Below are 19,329 nucleotides of genomic sequence, written 5' to 3' on the forward strand. Positions count from 1 at the left end.
GTCCTGGATGGGGTCCACAGAATCACTGTTTTGGGACTTTATTACCATGGTTGATCGTTGTCTGCCATTAGGGCTACCAAGGATCAGCCCAGAGGTATTCATGGTCCTAAGTGGCTGATTAGTGGCAGCTGTGGCCATTCAATAAATCACAATGTCCAACATGCAAGAAGGCGTGTTGCCTAGCAGCAGCTTTAATAATACAGTGGCCTGATATGCTATTTGTGCTTCTAGTTTTGCTCTTACCAACTTTATAATGTATGCAGCCCTCCAGGTCCCCAACGGTGATCCAGCCTTGCTTCTTTTCCACTTCTGGATCATTGTGCAATATCCTATTCCTTAACCAAGAAAGGTAATACACTCGTAGTTTGTTCTTCTTTCCTGTTGAAACAAAAATGTGATTTTTTTTTTAAACTCATGGAGAGATAGCCCAACAATTATGGGTGCCAATATTGCTGCCTGAAGTTTTTCATGCCATTCACGCTAGTCTGAATGCCACTCACTTGCCTGCTGTTCTGCTCCGTTGTCTAACTTTGGAATTAATTAAAGTGCTAACCTTGCATCTAAACTGTAGTCATATGACTAAAGATGGTTTCTGGATGGCTGGATTGAGACACCGTGATAAATCCGTTTGTTCATGATGGGCAAAGAACACAGCATACTGCAAGGTTTGCACATTCCTTTTCCTTGTCTTCTTAAACATGGAGTGCGATAAAAAGCTTCTTGATTTGTAAAGCAAACCAGCTGCACATAACTCCTATATGCTAAGATGTCTAAGCCTGGTCAGATTAACATCTAGCTAACTGGAAGACGTCTGAAGGCCCCCATACACAGGAAGCTTTCAACTAGCAGTGCATTGAAACAAGAGGTTTACTGTGATCTGAATGTAACCAATGGGTTCATGATGCTTTGCTCTGCAGGCTAGTTAGGTGCTTGAAAATATAAAGCCAGGGGATCCTTTGCATATTCTAGCAGGAGCTCCTTTGCATATTAGGCCACACACCCCTGATGTAGCCACTCCTCCAAGAGCTTACAAGGCTCTTTTTTGTAAGCTCTTGGAGGATTGGCTACATCAGGGGGGATGGCCTAATATGCAAAGGAGCACCTGCTAGAATTCCACCCCTTTATAAAACCATGTTACTGTGTAAATATGGATGCCTATACATTTAACTTATCTAAGCAGGGTTGCCAAGTCCCAATGGGGGATCCCACAGTTTTGAGGGCTTCTCCCTGCGGCAGACCAGCTGGGCGGTGGGGAAAACCCCTCCCCTAAACAGGGATGTTGCTGTGCAGTATCCCTGAAATGATGATGTCACCTGGAAGTGATATCATCACATCAGGAATGTTGTGCAGCGGGATGCTCTGGTATTTGGGCAAACTCTATGGTTTAAGCCCAATTTAACCATAAAGTCTGACCTAAAACCGGAGCATCCTCCTGTGCGACATCCCTTCCCACCCCTAGAATGTCTCCCAAATCCCCCCAGCCAAACTGGCAAGGGGACCTGGCAACCCTATATCTAAGCAAAAAGAAAAAAACAACAACCCTGCATGGTTAAGGAGTTGAGCAGGTGAGACCCTGCTGTACACACAGGGGGCAATGGAGCTGCTGCCCTGCTGCAATTGCTCCTCTATTGCTCTCAATATCCTACGTAAGAACTGTTCTGCCAATGTGGCTGGGCTTCCTGGTTACAGACCTTTAAGTAATGGCCTCCCATGGGAAGAAGCACCACGTCTGATCCAGAACATATAACAGGCCAAAGGATGTGGGGCAAATGTCTTTTCAAAATGCCCCCAGGAACAATGTGGGAATAACCGCAGAGACTGTTGACAACGACTCAATCTCGGGTATGTGGAAAAGAGGCTACAAATATGCAAAAGATATGAGAACTAACGATGTGTTAGTGTTTGCCTGATTTATACAATGATAAGAATGGTGACTACAGAAGGTTTTGAATCAAGGAGATAAGCAAGTCATGAAAGAGTGAGGAGGTTTCTAGATAACCCATTTTGTCATGGATTAGTCACTGGCTGAAGCGCAAATCCAGTTCGCAGGGGGAATGATCTCTGCTGCTGATGCTTTCCCGCCCACCCTCTTTGGCTGCTCGGTCTGAGATCAACCGATTATCACTTTCCACTGACTACCCAAGTTCCACTGTTGCTCATTTGCCTGGCATGCAGCTGTTTGCAGTCACCTTGAGTGACGAGGGGACTGTCCTCCAGTCTTCTAGTTCTGGGAACTTAAGTAAGCGGCCCACTTAACCCAGATAAGGATCAGAAAAATAAATGGCCCATTCGTGTACAAAGCCTAGCAGCCAAAAAACTGCCCCATGCACACCCAGTGAGGCCACAGATATGCACATAAGAACATAAGAAGAGCCCTGTAGGATGAGACCAATAGCCCACCTAGTCCAGCATCCTGTCTCACACAGTGGCCAATAAGTTCCTTTGAAGGTCCAACAACAGGGCACAGAGGCCAAGGTCTTCCCTTAAGTTGCCTCCTGGCTCTGAGGTTCAGGGGCTTAGTGCCTCTGAATGTGGAGGTTCCCCTCAGTCACCATGGCTAATAGTGATAGACTTATCCTCCATGAATCTATCTAATTCCCTTTTAAGGCTGTGTATTCCTGCGGCCATCACAACAGCCCCTGACAGCAAATTCCATATTTTAATCACTCTCTGTGTAAAGCAGTACTTCCTTTTGTCTGTCCTGAGTCTACTGCTCATCAGTTTCATTGGATGCCCTCAAGTTCTAGTATTTTTGGAGAGGGAGAAAAATGTTTCTTTGTAAACTCTCTCCACCCCTTCCATGATTTTATAAACCTCTATCATGTCCCCCCTTAGCTGTCTCTTTTTGAAACTGAAAAGTCCCAGACTCTTCAGCCTTCAGCCTTCAGCCTCTTCAGCCTTCATAGGGAAAGTGTTCCAGCCACCTGATCATCTTGGTTGCCCTTCCCTGTACACTCCCCATTCTCCATTCCCCCCTTTGTACTGAAGGGCAGCATTTTCCTGTCCCTTCTTTGCAGTAGAGCTAATGGCAGAGCTCAGGGCTTATTTGAGCAGGAATGCAGTTCTGGCTGGCTTCAGGGGGTGTGGCCTAATGTGCAAATGAGTTCCTGCTAGGCGTTTCCTACAAAAAAATCTCTGTGCAAAACAATGGTGACATCAGGGTGTGTGGCCTAACATGCAAATGAGTTCCTGCTGGACTTTTTCAACAAAAAAAGCTGTATCCAGACTCTGTGATAATCCCCCAGGCATCACAGTGTTAGTGCACCCCCACCGCAGACCTAATCTGACATTCCTACTGCTCTTTCACGGGGGACTGCTGCTTTGCAGCTGCACCGCTCCTCCTCCTCCTTGTTGCCCCAGCATCCACAAGAAGAGCCGTATGAACAGGAGCACAGAAGTCATGCCTTGCAGTTACTGAGCACCTCTTCCCACTGCGGCTTTGGTGCTGATCTTCCATTTCCCCATGGAAGAGTGCCTGGTGGCAGCCAAGGGAGCAGAGCACGATTCCATCATGTTCCATTTCCTTTGTTAGTGCCAGTCACCCTTATAATGGGAAATGAGAGATTGTGCCAGTGTCTCCCTTCAGTGCCAGCTCTCTGTTGGTCTGTTTGCCTTGGTAGGAGCCCAACTATGCCAACTCCTGATGCCAGGCTTGCTAACAGGATTTGCCTGTTGGAACTAATTGGCTATGCTTGTGAATCCACAGACACTTGTTCTGTAATGGGAACGAAACAGGGCTTCACTTACCCAGAAAAATGTTAACTATGAGAATGCTGCCTCAAAGACAAAGAGCTCTGCCTTTCACTCCCAGTGCCCTTCTATGCATGCCTTGAAATGGGAGTTTGCATACTCTGCCTTCTCTTCACTGAGTGCTCCCTATCCTGTGAGATCCTTGTGAGGCTGCTTTTTAGATGCAACATAAGTTGCAGCTTTTGCCAGGCAGAGAACTTTTCGCAGCCAGGCTGTCAGAAACCAGAAGGGAAATGTGATCTCTGAACTCGAGCTCATTGCTGTACCTGAGATTGTGACAAGGACGTTGAGTCCTTCTAACACGTCCATCTGTTGAAACCGCCTCCTGTTGATCAGATTGTACACCTTCCCTTGGCCGCTCCGATCCAACAGCATGAGCCCATTTTCCGTTCCCACCAGTAAGTTTACACCTGCGCATCGAACAAGCAGAAGAAATTACAATCCGGATCAGTCAGAGTGAGGACAATTTCAGTTGAGCATTAGGCCCAAGTGATACAAGATTTATCTTTTTTTAAACAAGTGGGCTCAAGTATCCATTAAAAATGTCTTGTGCAGTTTCGCCCTTAAGCATGACTAATGAAAGGGATCAAAAAGTTCAGGGCGAAGCTGCTGCTTTCAATCTATCATGACATTTCTTTAAACCCTTATGCTTTCCATGGTAATCAGAAGTCACAGCCTTGGCAATTCATGTGCACTGAAGTCAGGATTGGGGCCAGGGCTTTTTTTTTTTTAGCAGAAATGCACAGGAATGCAGCTCTGGCTGGCTTGACATCAGCGGGTGTGGCCTAATATGCAAATGAGCACCTGCTGGGCTTTTTCTACAAAAAACCCCTCTGCAAAATAATGGTTATGTCAGAGGGTGTGGCTTAATATGTAAATTAGTTTATGCTGGCCTTTTACTACCACCACCACCCCTCGATTGGGCCTAAAAACTTCTGCACCTGAGGCAGTGAATTCAAAGTGGTGCTCTACCTGGGTTTCAAAAACACACATCATTCACATTTGCCACCCTTTAAAGTTATCCACAATTGTCATATTAAACAAATGTATCATCTCCACACCTAAAGTATTGTAGTTACTAACTCATCATCTGAACATTTCCCATGAGACAAAATGGGAGGAGCTAAACCTCTCAGAGGGTGCGGTCACACGTCACATCAAAAGCGGGTGTGTAGCACTCAAATTTGAACCACTGAATATTGATTTGACGCAGGGCCGATCAGACAAGCATCCAAGAATGTGACTCATCCTGTTGTTGAGCGATCAGACATCCAATACTATCACGCTCTTTTCTTGGCGCATGCAGGATCAGATGGTGATCCTTGGAAGGAGGGGGGGGGTCCATTAAACATGCACCCAACTGTTTGGAGATGGAAAATCAAACACTGCTTCAGAGGCGGTTGGGGGGGGGGGGTTGGAAGGGGAGAAAGTTTCCAGAATTAACATTGCTGATTCAAACCAGGGGACTGCCAGGAACTACTTTCCTAGAAATTGGCAGTGACAATGATATCTTGAAATCCTCCACACTGAAAAAAAAAAGAATTTTTTCCTGTTCTGAATAGTGGGATAATGTCCCCCCCCCCCCCCCCCCGCTCCCCGATCCTGTGTTGATCGGAGAAGCAGAAGCGTCACCTCAGATTCCCGGATGATCTGGCAATGCGCATGTCTGCTGGGTTTTTTTTTTTAAAAAAGGGGGGAGGGGCAGTAAACATTCCAAGGGGCAGTATTGCACATGAGCTGTCCAAACAGGAAAAAACCGAATCCCCACTTTTCCACAGAACCTTGTCGGGTGTCTTGGGGCCAGTCAAACACTTTTAGCCTAACCCAGGGCTTTTTTTGGTAGTAGGAACTCCTTTGCATATTAGACCACACACCCCTGATGTAGCCAATCCTCCAAGAGCTTACAGGGCTCTTAGTACAGGGCCTACTGTAAGCTCCAGGAGGATTGGCTACATCAGGTGTATGTTTTAGTTTAGTTTCAATTTATATCCCGCCCTTCCCACCGAAGTGGCTCAGGGCGGCTTAATATGCAAAGAAGCTCCTGCTACAAAAAAAGCCCTGGTCTAACCTACCTCACCAGACTGTTGTGGCCATAAAATAGAGAGAATGTTGTAAGCCACTTTGGGTCCTGACTAGGGAGAAAGGTGGGGTGTAGATGGAGTAAACAAATAGATATAATAAATCATATGCATGTGTCATTTCCACATTTGCAAAGACAGTTAACAGATTACCCCACAAAGCAGCGCAAAGTATTTCTGAATTGAAGCGTTTCTTGTACTTTCGGATCTCTGGCGTGTCGCTATGAGGACGAATGTTAGTAGGGTTCACGTTCACTACTGAAATTTTCCTGGCTTCGTTCAGTTTGGCCTGTTCTTGCCTCAGCAGCTCACTAGTGAACAATGCTAGAAAGAAAACAAATGAACAAACAACAGTTTTGCAAATATTCTATATACGGGGATTTATAATCAGCCAGTTTGTGAGTTTCTTTTCTGGGGAGATAAGATCTGTTTGCCCATGACTTTCCCTGGCACTGGTCACTGATGTGAATTGAATCCAGCTTCCAAAGAGTGCAGCACAGGAGCAGAACACAGAGCAGGTTACAAGATTTCAAAGGCTGTTGTTGGCAAGATGCTACCACTGGGTCCCTGCCATATACTGGTGGACTATACTTCAAGTGAACACTTGTACTCTTTGGTCAGCTCCTACAGGGGGCAGCAAAGGATCCAAGGGGTATGTGTACTTCCCTCGGTACCTGCTAAGTACTTCTTTGTTTGTCCCAGATCACAATTTTCAAACTGACTTCCTTCTTCTCATTCTTATTTTCCTGGCAGCCTTCCTTCTTCTCATTCTTATTTTCCTGGCAGCCTTCTCATTCTTATTTTCCTAAAAGCTTATAACCAGGGCTTTTTTTGAGCAGGAACGCACAGAAACGCAGTTTCAGCTGGCTTGATAATGGAGGTGTGGCCTAATATGCAAATGAGCTTCTGCTGGGCTTTTTCTACAAAAATGCCCTATGCTAAACAACGGTGATATCAGGGGGCGTGGCCTAATATGAAAATGAGTTCCTGCTGGACTTTTTCTACAAAAAAGCCCCCTGCTTATAACTTCTCCACAGATGTAATTTATGAAATAAATTTTATTTTCTTTAACTTGCCCTCCCCTCTCCAAACCCTGCCCTCCTCAGGATCAACCCCCAAAATCTCCAAGTATTTCCCAGTCAGCTGGTGGTAACCTGTTATGTATTTGCTATTGGATTGCACTACTGAAGGCTTGAGCTTGAAGCACACTTCTGTTACTCAATCCTGATGCCTGCATTCTGATTGGCCATTCTCTTAGAACTGACCAGAATCAGGACACAAGGCATTTCTCAAGGAAATGCAAATGAAGGATCCTGGAGAGACCAATGGGGGGACTGCCACCAACCAAAGGGGCATATTCTACTCAGCTAAAATGTATATAGTTCGCTGTGTTGCCTGTTCTTGAGTGACTGTTCCTTCTTGAATAAACTGTTGCTGCTTACATAAGACTGAACTCACTTTGCAATATAACCCTATTTGGAAGCCTAAATATTATTTGGTGACTGAAACAGCAATACATGGCTGGTGGGGAAATGTGCTTCTTTATATTAGTAATACAAGCAGTATAATTGCAATACAGTCCTGTGCACACACACAGTTGGATGCTTCTGATCCTAGGCTCGCCTGTCATGCTCACCCATTGTTCATGCTACAGTTTTCAGCTTTTCCCACACCCTCAAACATGCTTTGGAAATGACAACTACCATGATGCACCAAAAGCTGAAATCATAGATAGAGGATATGTGGCCATTTTAAAGAGAGGTTACATGCCCACAGCGTTTCCAATGTCATGTGTTTCTGATATTTCTTTTTTCTTTTTTACCTGTAGCAGATGACTCTTCATCATCATCTTCATCTTCATCAGTCGGGGAGGTCTGATACACTCTGGTGTCCACAAATGGGGTAAAAGATGCTTTTGTGCTACTCCCCATACCATACTATGAAAATCAAGAGACAGAGATGCAGTTCAGTTGGAGAAACGGTGTAATAAGGCTTCCCTTCTTAGTTCCAGATCAGATGGGAACAAGGGCTGTAGCTTAGGAGCAGATGAGAGGAGCAGTGTGCAAGAATGACGGTTCAGGACCTGACTTGGATAGCCCAGGCAAGTCCAATCTCATCAGATCTTGGAAGCTAAGCAGGGTCAGCTCTGGCAAGTATTTTGATGGAAGACGTCCTTGGAATACTAGAGCTGGGGAGGGCAGGGGCAGGCTTTATTCAGCCATCTCTCTGGATATCTTCGCAGCCCCGAGTAGGGGTCAGTCACCAGAAGTCACCATGACTTCCAGGTGCAGACACACCCACACCAAATACAAAAATAATAATTAAAAAGGATGAGGGTCCAGGGTCAGTCCATAGTACCTGTGCTTAATGGGTCCAAAGTGATAATGCACGCTGCCCTATCACAAATCAAACACCAGGGACAGAGAGAACTTTCATTATGTCAGTACAAATAATTTAGTGTCAAACACAGTGCCATCTCCAGTGGCATAGGGGCATCACCGAAATGCCCAACCCATGCTTTTCAGCCTGTTCACATACTCATTTACACATCACTGACTGAAAGAGAAAGCAAACTATGCTCCATGCACATGTGAGCTGGCCTCAACGCTTGTATCTGAGCCTGTGCTGAAGAACCTACCACCAAGTGGGCCAGCCTGACAAAACTCATTTGGAAAAGTGACTGGCCTGACTCCCCACCATCAGCTTCTCGTGAATTAAAAGCGACCCCTCAGCTTGCCTCTCTGCTCCATAAGATCGTTGCATTTTCATACATGCCTGGGCAATAAATACCGAAAACTGCCCATTCTTTTAAATGGAAAAGCCCTGGACAATATACTATCCAAATCATATCTAGTAGAGATACAAAATACAAATTAAAGGCTTTGAATAATGCAGGCTTCTGCATGAGCGGGTTCTACAGCAGTGTTAAGGAGAAGCTCATTCTTCTTTTGTATCCACAAATAATATATTTGTTCAGCATAGGAGTTAATGTAAAAGAAGAGAGAAGGGCTATGGTTTCCACTTGTCTAGAAGCCCTGTCCCCAGATCTGAATGCTCCCAAGGGTTGCAGGGACTCATGCGGTCAAGGGCACTTCAGTATGGAAAAAGATATTAACAGGAAAAGTAGTCTACAAATATTTTATACATTACACACACACAGAGAATGGAAAAGTATTCCTCCATGCACAAACACTGACAATCTCAGAATAAAAGAGTCCTGCTGAGTGGGACTGAGACACCATTCAGAAGCAAATGCTGATAATCCCATGTAGATGACAGTCAGCATTCACTGGTGAGTCTCTGAGCATTTCAACATTCAGAACATCTGTCTGGATTTTTTTTAAAAAAACTGACAGATGAATGTCTACAGCTACCACATTCTGAGCTTTTGCTGTCATTCTGTTGATCTTTTTCCATCTATACACAGACAGGCCCTGTTCCTGAAATGATTGCATTCAACACACTGTTTTGTGTGGCGAAAATCCCTGTGCAGTGGTTGGTGATGGCACAAGAGAACAGCTACTCCCATGTGAGCTTTTCATTCACATTAAGCAGAGGCATCAGGGGTTGCACTCAATGTTCCCTCTAAGCTGCAGAGTCTTGTGAGCAAAAATTCTACTTCGTGAGCTACTGACATTAAAGCTGTGAGCTACTGCATAAATTAAGTGTGCACTGTGGCCATTTTTTCCTGAGCTAAGACAAAAATGTGTGAGCTGGAGGCTAAAAATCTGTGAGCTAACTCACACTAACTCAGCTTCGAGGGAACATTGGTTGCACTGCATGGTCCATACCTAGACATGCCAGCTTTCTGCCTTCATCTGCACCCATGTTTATAAGCTGGCCATCTTGCAGGCATTGATGTCTGGGGCTCTGGCCCTCCCTAAGCAGACTTTAGAAAGCAAGAATTTATCAATTTTCCATTTCATTCTCCACCTCATTTGGATGCTTAAATTGTCAAAAATGTATGTTTCAGCTCCAAATAAAGAGGACTTTCATTTTGGCCTGTTGGTATAACCTTATTACAAAGCATGGCAAAACTGAGATCATTAGTAGGAATAAAGAACCTCTCATATTTACAGTGTTTCCTGGCCCGCATTGGGAAGTGTTTCCTATTAAGTATTGGGAAGCAAAGATGCTTAAGGTCTCCTTCCAAGGGAAAACTCAATTTTTATCTAGACCAGGGGTGTCAAACATGAGATTTGGGGGCCAAATCAGGCTCCTGGAGGGCTCCTATCAGGCCCCCAAGCAACTGGCTGTCATCTGCTTCCTTCTCCCAATCTCTTGCTTCCTTCTGCATAACAGTTTGTTTTGCAAGGCTTGCTCGATTGCACAGGGACTACAGAGCAAACCTCTATTTTCTCCATTGGCTGAGGCTCCTCCCTTGCTCTGCCAGGCTCTCTTAATTGCACAGCAGAGCTACTGAGCCAAGCCTCATCATTCTATTGGCTGAGGTTCCTCCCCCGTCCCATGGGGGAAGAAGGAAAGAGCCAGAGCTTCCTTTGCCCTGTTCCCTGGATCCTATGGGAGAAATACAAAGAAAGCGTCTTTAAGACCAATGAGTGCTAACGTTTTAAGCATGTTTTAAGTTTTTAAAATGTATATATATATATGTATGTTTGTCTGTGTTCTTTATAAAATTTATATCCCTGCTACCTAATCTTATATAGGTACACACATGGCCAAGCCCGACATGGCTCAGCCCAACCTGACAAGGCCTGGCCTAACAAGGTCTCATTTATGCCAGATCTGGCCCTCATAACAAATGAGACAGTAGGAGGAGAAGAATTCCCTCAGTAGCAACAGCAGAACCACTTTGTTTTCTGCTGTGCTATTTAGTCATGGCATGTTACATTTCGGACTTCTTTTAGGGGCCATTGTGATAGCAAAAAGCTGGACTTCCAAGCCCAGGAAGAAATATTCCCTTCCATCGGTGCGACTTTATGCCTCTTCTGAGGATGCACTTCAAAAGCCATCGAAGCCCAGAACCAAGTCTGTGATCCAGGTTGAAAGCCGGAGTCAGGCAGCTGTCACAGCAGATTCCTGCTGGCTGCAAGGAGATAGCTGGTCCGGTTAAAAAGTGCTGGTTTCTCTCTGAGGTACAGAGAAGCCAATGGTGCTTTGAGGCTGTCATGTGGGTCTCCAGTAAAGGTAGCTCCGCCTTTCAGCAGAGCAAGAAAAAGATTAAGCTTAATGAGTTTGAGAGAGGATATTTAGCAGAGCATCTCTCTCTTCTGAGATCTTTATTAAGAATCAGGGACTTTCAAACCCTGGCGGTGTAATAATTCAGTGGCTGTTCCAGATATTAAAAAGAGGCCTGTGCTAGAAATAAGCAACTTGAATTCAGTCCCCAAGAAAAAATCATGAATTTTTCAGCTTACATGAATGAAGCAGTTTCCACAGTAGTACTTACTGGTTAGTCTTGACCTGGATAGCCCAGGTTAGCCTGATCTTGTCAGATCTCAGAAGCTAAGCAGGGCTGGCCCTGGCAAGTAGGTGGGTCAGAGACTTCCAAGAAATACCAGGGTTGTGACAAAGAGGCAGGCAACGGAAAACTACTCTGAATGGTGTTGCTATAAGCCAGCTATTCAATGGCAAAAAGCAGACAAAACCAAAATGAAACCTTATTGGCTTGGATCCTGCCTAGAATTTCCAAAAGCACAAGCAGTGAGCTGATTTTTGCCTATTTTCCCTCCTGCAGATCTCTCCCTCTCTTCCAAGCAATTCCTGGAGGTTCCCATCCCCCAGGAGGAACATTTTGTAGGGAGAGCGTTTAGGGGTGTTGTGGGTGGAAGGGATTAGAAGGAGCACCCATGGAAATTCTAGGTGGGCCCCAAGCCAATATGCATAATTAATTCTGCTTCTTCCAGTTATAGGTAGGGACTGCAGTGTTTGGAAGCCCCACCCTAATCAGTGGGAAAAGTTTATAACCACCACTACCCCGCCCCAGCAATGTTTCAAGGTTGTAGCAGGTTTTGCTCATGCTCATTCTAGAATGCCTTTAAATCTAAGATACTTAGGAAGTGGGGCTGCAGAAGTTCAGATACCTGCAACCCTGCCTGTCAATGGGAATTCAGACACTTAGGGAATTTGGCAGGTGCTGGTTTTCTCCAGTAATATAAGCATCCCATGAAGTATGCTGATCCCTGTGTTAACAGATGCTAGCCAGTGAGCACTATCATGATCAACATAATAAATGTTGAGCAAACACAGGAGCCTTTCCCTGCTTAATTTCTGAGTTTTGCGGCTACCAGCATTGCAGAAGTGACACCTGGAAATGTTGTTAGCCTTTACTACCTTTCAAAGCAAAGAGGAATTTAATTTGGTCCATAATCATAAATGTAGAATGCAAAGGAGGGGAAAGAGAGAGAGGGAGAGGGAGAAACGAGAAACAAAATCCATCAAAATGCCTCTTCAGAGCGGGGTGTTAATACAAGCCAAAGGGAAGGGGGAAAAGAAAAAAGATGAGCCTATCACCTACTTCGGACACAGAATCCATCTCTTGGCCATGGGTGCAAACTCGCCCGAGTCCTTCAGTCGGCGTTCCTGCAGGTGAATGACTTTGTTGCACCAAATCAGGAAGATTGACGTGGCCTGCAAAGCCATTGCTGGCAGTGTGGCCAGAACGTTTTTTGTCCCCAGGCTGCAGAGAGGCAGAAAAGGGAAACAAACCAACAACTGAGAAGGGTACCATATAGTCATTCAAACAGAGAAACAAACTCCCAACTTCCCCATCCCCTCCACACACAAACAGTCAGCAGCACCAGGTTGATGCTGTGAATACAGCCGCCAGAAAACCCTCACTTTCAAAGCATCTAGGAAACTATTCCTTTTATGTTGGCTGTTTCTCCATGGCAATATTGCTGGCAGACTTCAGCAAGGTCTGACTTAGGTTCGTGGGCTTGCATGCATTTTTAAAAAGGAAGATCTAACTCTATGGGAGTGTGTGTGGACATGTTTAAAGCAGAGCTTTCTCTGGGGCAGCCCTTAGATTGTGAGGTGCTCTGTAAACTGAACTTTTAAAATTAGGAGTGGGCAGTTTCTGAACCCAGTCTGAACCCAGTCAGAAGATGCACAGTTTTTTTTTAATGCACATAAACATCCACATAACTTTTTTAAAAACTGCATTTACAGAGATGGGAAAACGCTGTGTGTGTAACCACATCAAGTTGCTTCCAATTTTTGGCAATCCTATGAATTAACAGTAATATCTTGCAAACGAAGGCCATAGCTTCCTTTATTGAGACAATCCATCTGATAGAATCATAGAGTTGGAAGGGATCTCCAGGGTCATCTAGTCCAACCCCCTGCACAATGCAGGAGATTCATTATTACTGACACCTGTGAAATAGTCAGCAGACTGGAAAACCTGCAACTTGATAGCAGCATTCAGTCCTCATGGTTCTTATCCATCTTCAGCACTCTGCTTGACATCAGAAATATTCCAGTTGTCTGTCCTCATCTAGTCAGCAGTATCTGCAAGGAGCATTTGTAGCAGCAAGATTTCCCAGTGCAGCCTTCAAGGTCAACTGCTTGCCCACTCATGACTTAGGGCCAGTTCATATGTGCAACCAAATCACAGAGTGGTGCTGTACCTAATTCATGCTGTCTTCATGCTTGAATGCTGCCCCAATGAAAAAGTAAAAATTCTTCCCACATAGATAATGCTGCTATGTGAGGAAGAAGGCTAGGGTGAATCTTCCCCCCTGGACAGCAAGCTTTCTACATGCAAGGAGGGGGTCAGATCTGGAGTGGGCTCATGCTTGACCATTTGATTCTGCTGTACATGTAAAACTGGAGCTATCTAAAAGTGCTGCAAAGATTGATTTGCATGCTAAAGGCAGACTCCCAGTTCTATGTGTTCCGTTCATGCCCCACCTTCCCGTTTGTAGTTATCTCCAGACTGCCCCCTTAAGGGGCCGAGTGGTATAGAAAGAATCTTACAAGGATTCATAGAATCAGAGAATAATAGAGTTGGAAGGGACCTCCAGGGTCATCTAGTCCATTGTGCCCTTCATGCTAGAAGTATTCAGTGTCTGAATGCTCTTTACTAACTTGTGTTAGGGCTGCTGACACAAGCCAAGGAAAAAAGCAGGGGTGCCAAATTCTGCCCATCCTCCCACTCTGGTTGGGTCCCAAAGCCAGCCGACATCTGTGGCCAAGTCCCAGATTCAACTCCAAAGAGGAATCAGGCAGTACAATAGGTAAAAGATCTCTCCCTAAGACCCTGGAGAGTTGCTACCAGCCAGAGCAAGACAGCGCTGACCTGGAGAGGCCATTGGGTGACTCAGTATAAGGCAGCTTCATGCGTTCAAAATGTATATAATTTAGTGTTCTTTTAATAACTGGTAACATATTGCGCAACCTCTGATGATGCCCACCATATGCATGTGGGGCATATGTCCCCCTGCTTCCTTTCCCCACTAACTGCTACTCTGAAGCTCAAACATACTCTTCTGGCATGATCCCCAAAAAGGCAGAACGCATTATGCACTCAAGCCCTTACTAATAAAATTTGTGTCCTTCTCACAGCCAGTGACCCACTTCCCCTTTGGCATCTTTTCCAAGCAAGCAACGGTAAACTGCTGTGCTGCAAGACAAGAGCGAACAGCCTTAGCTCTTTTTAGCTTCTCTTTCTCTTTTGGTCCTGACAGGCACACAAAGCTCGCATTAGCATCTCCAAGGGCCGCACGCCTCTGCCCAGGACAAGAAAACCCTCTTCCATCTGCAATTGTGGAAATGCGACATAATCCAGCAAACAGCCCTTCCTCAGCTCCTTCGTTTCATCTCTGCTCTTGCTGGCAACCGACAAAACAGATTTGCTTGTCTTGATGGAAAAAGTCGCCATGGGTGCCTCTTCGGCTGAATTACAAGCCCGGCAAAAATTGCCAGTGGCGTGGTGCAGCTGCAAGCAACCTGCTGTTTATGTCTAATGTGTCACTTATTACAGGAAGGCCCAAGCAGGCTAATGTACCTGAAAGAGATTTCCCCAGGCAGCAGAAGCAGCATCTGCCATGTACCAACTCTCCATTTAATCAGGTGGCAAGAAGCAATTTATTATTATTATTTTCAAAAGACGTCTCAGGCATCCAGCACAGCTTGGTTCTCAACATCTATGGGGTTTGAGGCTTCTCTTAGGCTCCTTGACACAATGTTACCTGTGATCTTTCCGAATGCAATGCCCTTCTCCCTATACTCGACCTCACTCTGCACAGGCCACCGTGGCCCAGCCCACCCTTTTAATTTCCCTTTACAGTCACTTGCAAAAGAGGCACATGAGTGAACACTAAATGCTGGCATGACCGGGTCTTAAAAATCATAACCTGAAAAAAGCTGTTCATTTCCTCCCCTCAGTTTTAAAAAAAAATCTGCAACATCTGGCCTAATGAAGATTTCTAGTTAGCATGAAAGCTTGCGCAATGTTCTGTGTCATTCTCGGTGGACCTAATAAAAAAGGTGATGCGTGGATTTTGGTTTCTGAAGAGAGCAGAACTCTCCCCTTTTCCATGGCTTGCCTCCTAGGCACTTCTGTCAGCTGAGGCTTCAATACCAGAAGTGAGCTGGGCTGAGAGCTGGGTGAGACACTCTGATTTCCTGCAACTTGACCTGGCTCCCCTCACCCAACCATTTCAGACCATCAGTCAGACATTATGCTTTTGTGAACTCATTTCTCAATTGTGTGGGGGGCATGGGACTGGGGGAGAAGGGGATTCAGCCTTTCCTCAGCACCATTTTCCTAATACAAAGCAATTCAAAGGGACAATGAAGAGCTAAATCTGAACTAGGCCACTGCGCACTTGGGAAATTAGTCTCCAGCAGCATAACATCCAGGGCCCGCTCTGCCACTAGGCAAACTAGGTGACTGCCTAGGGTACCAGCCTTCTGGGGGCACCAAACTGGGTGTTCCCCATGTGACTCAGTGACGCTATCAGTATGAAGGGGGGGTGCCAGAAGGTAGCCTTGCCTAGGGTGCCAGACAGTCTAGGGCTGGCCCTGACAACATCTAGTCTGTTCCTGAGAGAAATGTGGTTGGGGGCAGGGGCCATCAGGAGGAAAGCTGCAGGATGGGAGAGAGGCCAGGTTCCTTCACTCATATCACCTTTCAATTCCTTTCTCCTCTTTATTTTCTATATGATTGTCGTCTAAACAGAAGAATCTGTCACTGTCATTACTAGTCTGATGCTGTGTGAAAGAGATAAGAACGGAGGGTCAAACTACACATTACAGCAGACACGGGCCCAACCTGTAGTTACTGGTTCTATCTTAGAAGAAAAAAAATAGCAGCTTCAAAATTGCCACGAGCACCTTATCCTGACTGAATCTGCACTACTGGGCCATCTCTTTCCCCTCCTTGTGCCTTTCCAAGTGCCAAAAATAGTCCTTTTTCAGCACTTAAAAAGGTGAGGAGGGGACAATGCAAGATTGCCCAGTGCCACCTCAGTGTGGGCCAAGTCCTTCCAGCAATTTTTAAGCAGATGAATTGTCCTCTAAAATTGGGTTTTGGCAGCCACAGACTAGACCCACATCCACCATAAAGTGCAATTTGGCTCAGAGAAATCTCTGGTTGCTTCGATGCAATGACAATTCTCCAAGGAATTCTCATTTCCATGATGAACTCAGAGGCACTCCTGCAACAGACTGTCTGCACCACAATTTCCTCTAGACCAGGGGTGGTCAAACTGTTGCTCTTTCACACATATTATGCAGCTCCCGGAGGCCAAAGAGGAACTTAATGCAGACTTTCTCTCAAGTCTGCCCAATGCTGGTCTTATGGGGACTATTATTCCCAGCTTTTGTTCTTTAAAATGTCTCCTTCTAATATGGGTGTGTTATAGAGTGCATACACATATATTTTATCTTTCTATGCAAAAAAAGTATTAAGAGTTTTCATAAAGACGTGTGTGTAATATTTGTTCACATCTTGTGGCTCTCAAACATCTGACATTTATTTTGCATGGCACTTAGGTTAAGCAAGTTTGGCCACCCCTGCTCTAGACGTTCCTTGCCTCAACTCCCCATGGCTGTCATTTCCCCTCCAAGCCACTAGAGGGCTTTAAAAAGCAGTACGGTAATTGACAAAAGCTTCCTGTCAATTACTTATTTTTCAAAAGGCCCTCAAAAACCCTCCGGTGCAGCTACCTGAGTTAAGGAAAGTTATCCTTTCTTTTCACCTGTCTTCATGACTGAGAGAGACTAGTGTGGGCTGCAAATCATTGTGCAAATGAGGGGATTTTGGGGATATCGCTGTAGCAATATATCAAATACTTTTCTTTTTATAGGAAAAAAGACCCCTGAGACTTTCCCATCCACACAGCAAAGATGCCTTGGCTGTGAGCCTTCTGAAAAGATCATACCAAACCAGGTTTAAGAAATATTGCAGCAAAGCAGGGGAGTAGTTGAAAAGAGGATGGACAGATAGTGACATCACATGGATGTTCCTAAAGGAACAACCGCACTAAGGAAGCCAAAGCAGAGCAAAGGTTCATTACGGAAGTAGCCTACGACAGGGGTGGAAGAATTTGGAAGATTTGTTGTGCAGTCTTGATCAGCCCAGTTGGGTGTTTTGGACCCAGTTCTCTTCCAGTCTGCTCCTTCCTTTAGATCTGTCATTTGACAACCAGCACTCTTACACCTTTTGCAAAGCTTTCCTTTCCCCACATAGGAAAGTAGAGTGGGAATTCATGTAGACAGCTAGGACTCATAAAAGACTAGAGATCACTGCAGGAAGGCTTTGTTCATCCAACAGCCCCCGCAATCAAGCACACCAGGCCTCCACACGCCACCTGGCCCCACAGCGGAGCCTCTCAATCGGGGTCGTCAGCTAGGCTGGTAGATAGCACTCAGCTCTATCTACTGATGGACGGCTGGCCTGCCTGTCCCAGAAATCTACTCAGCACTCTGGCAGCAGCCAGCAACAGATGAGGAAGAGTATCCGCAGAGGATGAAACTCCGGGAGAGAGGAGGGAAGCCGCCGCCCTGCCAAACAATCTCTGAGCCACTCTGACACTCCGCCAGGCCGCCGCTGACATTTCCGGCCTCCTGGCACTCTGCCCACAGCTCAGGTCATCTTGCGCATCCATGGGGGATGAAACTCCGGGAGAAAGGAGGGAAACCGCCGCCCCATCAAACAATCTCCAAGCCGCTCTGGCACTCCGCCCAACAATCCAGCTGCTACTGGCATTCCCCGGCCTCCTGGCACTCCGCCCACAGCTCAGGTCATCTTGCACTCCAGCCCGCGGAGTGCATGTTGATGCGGAAGAATAGTCACACAGATGCCCCATGGATAATTTCAGTGAAATCTCGAGTGGCCATGAGGGGGGGGGAAACCCACAGTCTGTTACATGTTGTGCAACACCACTAGCCCCATTCCAAAATGCTGAGTAGATTGAAGCTTAACCCAGTGAAGACAGAGGTCCTTTGCTTGAGTTGTGGTGGTCCAGGAAGGGAAATTCCCCTACCGGCACCACTGGCAATAGCGCACAAGCTTGGGGGTGCTACTGGAGCCTGCCTTGACAATGGAGGCCCAGATAGCAGTCACTGCTAAATCCGCATTTTTCCATCTTAGGCGGGCAAGGCAGTTGGTCCCCTTCCTGGAGCTCGGTGACCTGGCAACAGTGATCCATGCAACGGTCACCTCGAGGCTGGACTACTGTAATGCCCTCTACATGGGGCTGCCCCTGTGCTGAACCCGGAAGTTGCAGCTAGTGCAGAACGCAGCCGCACGGCTGTTATTGGGGCTTCTCAGGTGGGAGCACATTCAGCCGGGACTACAGGAACTGCACTGGCTGCCAATAGTATACCGGGTTCGTTACAAGGTGATGGTTATTACCTTTAAAGCCCTATATGGCCTAGGACCTGCCTACCTTAGGGACTGTCTCTCCCCACATTTTCCCCAGAGAGTACTTAGATCGGGATCACAAAACCTATTAGTAATCCCCGGGCCGAAGGAGGCCCGATTGAAATCAACTAAAGACAGGGCCTTCTCAATTGTAGCCCCCTGCTGGTGGAACCAACTGCCAGATGAAGTGAGGGCCTTGCGGAACCTTGTGCAGTTCTGCAAGGCCTGCAAGACTGTCCTCTTTCAGCTGGCATTCAATTGACTGGCACCGGTACTTAAGAGAAGTGGAAGAAGGCTGTCGCCATTAGCATAGCACCAACTCAATATTCTGTTTTTTCTGTTTTAACTGTTTTAATCATTGTATATCTATTTTATTACCAAATGTGTAATTTTAATACCTATTAATTTAATTGTTTCTGGGATTTTATGCTGTAAGCCGCCCTGAGCCTGCTTCGGTGGGGAGGGCGGGATATAAATAAAATAAAATAAATGATTACACAGACCCTTATACCCAAAGTCATTGTTTTATCACCTGGATTGACTTTCTTTTCTTCCCCTGAACAGAAGCTAAGATACAAATATGGTATTTGGATAAAGAGCTACAATTATAACTAAATCACCTGAGGATCTTCGGCAGCTATTTTTGGAGAAAATTAGAACAAATTA

At 45.8% G+C, this 19,329-nt stretch overlaps 1 protein-coding gene across 5 annotated transcripts in view; it reads right to left on the reverse strand.

The window, feature by feature from the left end:
• The window catches only part of TNIK (TRAF2 and NCK interacting kinase), a 373,221-nt gene that overhangs the window by 9,166 nt on the left and 344,726 nt on the right, over positions 1–19,329 (reverse strand). For all 5 annotated transcript variants that reach the window (XM_060242507.1, XM_060242505.1, XM_060242506.1 and 2 more), the window contains 5 exons: positions 12,307–12,468; positions 7,651–7,765; positions 5,982–6,152; positions 4,017–4,160; positions 244–378 (listed from right to left, as the gene is read on the reverse strand). In XM_060242507.1, the coding sequence (XP_060098490.1) occupies positions 244–378; positions 4,017–4,160; positions 5,982–6,152; positions 7,651–7,765; positions 12,307–12,468 (727 nt within the window). The remainder of the gene's footprint in view (positions 1–243; positions 379–4,016; positions 4,161–5,981; positions 6,153–7,650; positions 7,766–12,306; positions 12,469–19,329) is intronic.

This window comes from Heteronotia binoei, chromosome 6, assembly GCF_032191835.1.
Source record: "Heteronotia binoei isolate CCM8104 ecotype False Entrance Well chromosome 6, APGP_CSIRO_Hbin_v1, whole genome shotgun sequence".
NCBI lineage: Eukaryota > Metazoa > Chordata > Lepidosauria > Squamata > Gekkonidae > Heteronotia > Heteronotia binoei.